The sequence below is a fragment of the Bison bison genome, unplaced genomic scaffold (genome assembly GCF_000754665.1).
Source record: "Bison bison bison isolate TAMUID 2011002044 unplaced genomic scaffold, Bison_UMD1.0 scf7180017864365, whole genome shotgun sequence".
Taxonomy (NCBI): Eukaryota; Metazoa; Chordata; class Mammalia; order Artiodactyla; family Bovidae; genus Bison; species Bison bison.
The window spans coordinates 956,448-960,691 of record NW_011494937.1 but is presented as its reverse complement, the minus strand read 5'-3'; the positions used below and the strand labels follow the sequence as shown (position 1 = coordinate 960,691).

Here is a 4,244-nt window from a genome sequence, read left to right as displayed (position 1 = left end):
CCCCGAGCGCTAGGCGCCCCCTCCCTGGGCCGGCACTGTGGAGCCAGCGCAGTCTCCTCGGCAGGTGGAGGTACGCGCGGGGGAGGGTGTGGGAGCGAGGAGGGTCCTACAGCATTCCCAGCTCCTCCCTTCTCTGAGAATTAGAGAGGGCTCAGCGAAGGCTCGACTTCGGGTGTCTGTGGCTAGCTGGGCATCCCGGTGCCAGTCGACCCTGCCGCTCGCTCCCTCTCCTCAGCGTTCGGTTCTCCGGCAGGTGCCGCTCCACCTGAGCAGGTGCCTGGCGCGATGCCCCAGGAAGGGCGCAGGCCACTCGCCCCGTTTCCCCCACCCTCCCCCACGCACAACAAAGCTCCCGAGGCACCCCCACCTCCGGACTGAGCTTTACGATGGTCGCGACGCTGCAGATTGGCACCTGTTGGCGGAAGTGCCAGAGTCACCTCTTTAGGTCTGGGGACCAGGGACCCACACAGCCAGCCACTCGGCTGCCAGGTGGAACCTTATCCCAGGATTCCAGATGGGGAGTGTCCATGTCAATGAACTGGGGATTCTCTTTTACCTGGAATCCTGCCTGGACCGGGTCATCCAACAACCCACACATCAACACACACAGAGGCACAGGTGACTGACACCGAAGTGCCACCCACCCAGGTTCTCCCTGTGCCATCTTGTGGACATCACAGCCTGGAACTCACCTTCCCTGCTTGTGGTGAGCAGGGCCGGAGTGATTGCTGAAACCTCTTTGGGTCAGTGACCCAAATCTGAGACATGTCCTGTACCTCCGGTGCCCCCACAGTGCCTCATCAGCTCTCCGTCGTCCTGTGGTTGCTGTGTAACTGGGTTCTCATCTCCTTCTGCACCTGCCCCCACATCCCCTTTGTGTCTCCCCCGTGACCCCCTGTCCCCCACCCCAGTCCTGCTGATGGCCTGCCAGCCTTGCCGAGGAGCTGGGCGTATCTGGTGTTGCCGATCACATAAGGTCAGACCTTGGGGGCTGGGGAGGGCCTGGGTCCCTGCCTCTACCCCATCAGCCCTGGGAGGACAGTGTAGGACTCCCCTGGCACATGCATGCGTTTGGCATGTAGCAGACATGGCCCGGACGGAGACTGTGATTCCTGGAACGAGGCTGGACCTGCGCCCTGGTCCCCTTTCCCGTCTTCTGCCTGCTCTCTTCTCCCTACCCCACCCCCACCCCCACCCTGTCCTGGTCATTCCTCTCTCGTGGCTGCTTGGATCTGCTACCCCTGTCCCTCTGTCTGTCCCAGTGTGTGTGCCTGTCTGTTCTGTGTCCGGCAAACGGATGTCCTGTCCGGATTCCAGAAACGCCCAACGCATTGAAATCTCCGGACATGGGGTCTAGATCCCTGGTCACTCTAGGAAGAGGGAATTTCTGGGAAGTGGACCCTCTGGACCTGGGGCGGGGGAGGCGTTTTCTGCTTCTTGGAGGGTGTTGGGGATTCCCCAAGGCCAGTCCAGGCTCCTGATTCATGGGTTCATCTTGTTGGCCCTCAGGTGACCTCTGCCCTGGATAAGAGTGAGTCACCCAAGGAAGGAGAACCAGGGAGGCCCAGCCTCCCTCTCTCCCTCTGCATATTCTCAGCCCTCAGCTGCTGGAGGAGGTGGGGCTGAGGGATCCTGCTCCTCCCCCCCACCCGGACTCCCCTCATTCAAGCTGGCCCTGCTCCTGGCTGCACCAATGCTCTGCCTGCTGGGGACAGGGTGGGGCTGGGTGGCTGGTGGGACCTGGTTGATAGCAAGTGGTAGGAGGTGACCCTGGGTGTAAATTCCAGAGCTGTCACTTCCTCACGGTGTGTCCTAGGCCCAGCGCCATTCCTTCTTTGAGCCTTGGTTTTTGCCGTCAAAATTGAAAAAAAAAAAAATGTAGCTCAGAGGGTTTTCACGGTGAGGAAGGATGTAGACCAGGTCAGCCCCTTGCAGGTGGGGCTGCTGTGAAATCCTTACCAGTGGTCATGGTCAGCAGTTCAGGGTGTGAGTCTGTGTCCTTTAATCCAGGGTTTCTAAAGCTCAGCACTATTGACATTTGGGGCTGAATCGTTCTTGGAGGTGGAGACTCTCTTGTTTACAGTGGAATGTCAAGCAGTTTCCATGAACTCAACCCCATAGAGCCTAGTAGCAGCCCCAGTTATGACAACCAACCCAGAATGGCTCTGGATATTGCCAACTGCCCCTAGAAGTGAGGTGGGAGTGTTGGCAGTCCCCTCTGCCGTCGAGAACTGCTGCTGCCATCCCTCTGAGCCTCAGTCTCCTCACCTGTAAAGTGGGAGGGGAAATATGGCAGCTGCTCAGGATAAAATTGAGGGGTCAGTAGGATCATGGGAGTGATACTTTAGGCCTGAAGTAAATCTTCCCTGGGGGCAGCTGCCCTTGAAGTTGATCGAGAGCAAACCCTGACTTTCCTCATCTCTAAAATCGGGTCTCACCGTGGCGGCAAATAATATACGTGGGGCTCTTCCTGCCTGGCTGACAACTAGCTCCGATTCTGGGCACTCTTGTAGGAAATCTCAGTTCTGTCTCCTGTTGGCTGTGGGACTTTGGGCAAGTTGGGTCACCGCCCCAGGTCTCGGTTTCCTCATCTGGGAAACGGAGTGATAACAGCACCTCCTGGAATGGCATTAGTTGACCTGGCATGCAGCTTGTAGTAACCACCATGGTTCTTAATAATCGTATTTGAGCTTGAGTGGAGACACTCGCACCCTAGCCCTGCAGAGCTGTCTCCTCATGATGTAGGCCTCAGGGAGGTACCGCAGGGCCGGCTGGGCCCCCAGGCCTCCAAGCTGTGGTCAGCAGCAGCAGGTAACCGAGCTGAGAAGAAGCCGGAAGTTGGGACAGGAAGGGGGCTGGGCCGCCCATGTAAGCACTTGTGGGTGTTGGTGTTTATAAGTATGTACAGGGGGTGGGGGGTGGGCACACACTGGCCAGCTTGTGATACCTGCATATGCCTGTAGGTGTATAAGAGTGTGTTGTAGGGAAGCTGTATATGTGGGGAAGGGTGCTCTTCATGTCCACACTAGCGGGCCCATGTGTGTGTGCCTGCTGTGTACACCTTGGGCATCCTCAGGACAGGGAGCAGAGGGGCCACCCCTGGGATGACCCCAGAGAAGCAGGCTCAGCCCTCGAGTCGGGGCTGAGAGGAAGGTCCTCTTGTTGCCCCAGAGCCCCAGAGCTGGCCTTCGCAGGGGTTGCTGGGAGCCAGCAGGAAAGAGGAAGTAGCAGGCGAGAGGCCCTGGCAGGGCTGAGGTTCAGGAAGAGGGCGGGGCCCTCAGCCGGGACCCAGGATGGCGGAGGCTGATCCCCCTTTGGACCGGGAGCTGGAGGTGGGGGCTGGGGTCCTTGTGGGGGAGGGGCAGCAGAAGAGGACCCCAAGTGGCACAGGACAGAGGGGCCCTGCCCTTGGGACCTCTAGGTTTTGGACTGAGGGGAGGAGGTGGGGTGCTGGCTTTGGAGTTTTCTGTTTGAAAGATGAAACTGTTTGGGGCCCTTTGGGCTTCCAGATTGGGGAAATAGAGGAGGAAGGGAACAGTGCTCTTTTCTTTAGGGTCCCAGTTGTAGACAACAAAAGGAGGGGAGATGGCGCTTGGCTCCAGGATCTCCAAGTTTGGGGGTATAGCAGGGAATAGACAAAACCTGTCTCCAGGCCCTCCTAGTTTGGGGTTACAGCAGGGAATAGACGAGGCCTGTCCCTGGATCCTCCTAGTTTGGGGTTACAGCAGGGAATAGATGAGGCCTGTCTCTGGGTCTTCTTAGTTTGGAGGTACAGCAGGGAATAGACAAAGCTTGTCTCCACACCCTCCTACTTTTGGGGTACAGCAGGGAATAGATGAGGCCTGTCGCTGGGTCCTTCTAGTTTGAGGGTGCAATAGGAAATAGACAAGGCCTGTCCCTGGGTCCTCCTGGTTCAAGGGTACAGCCATGAGGAGAAGGAACCTGCTCTTGGAACCCCAACCTTGTGGTTTGGGGGGCATCACAGGCCTGCCCTTGATACTTCCTCATTTGGGGAGCAGCAGAAGGAAAGCTGCCCTCAGGCCCTCCTAATGTGGGGCATAAGGGAGCAGAGATGGGGCGTGCCTTTGGGACCTCCTAGTTTAGGGGGGCAGCAGAGGGGAGAGGGGGTCTCCCCTCAGGACCTGGTCATTTGCGGGCAACAAAGGGAGACAGAGCCTGTTCTTGGGCCCCCCTAATTTGGGAGGACAGTGGAAGGAGAGATAGGGCCTGACCTTGGGGACCCC

General features: G+C 58.3%; 1 protein-coding gene across 1 annotated transcript in view; it reads left to right on the top strand.

The window, feature by feature from the left end:
* The first annotated feature begins 2,890 nt into the window (after positions 1 to 2,890).
* PKN1 (protein kinase N1) overlaps positions 2,891 to 4,244 on the top strand; it is a 25,881-nt gene continuing 24,527 nt past the window's right edge. Inside the window, exon 1 of the mRNA XM_010855427.1 lies at positions 2,891 to 3,332. Within this exon, the coding sequence (XP_010853729.1) occupies positions 3,294 to 3,332 (39 nt within the window). The 5' untranslated portion in view covers positions 2,891 to 3,293. The remainder of the gene's footprint in view (positions 3,333 to 4,244) is intronic.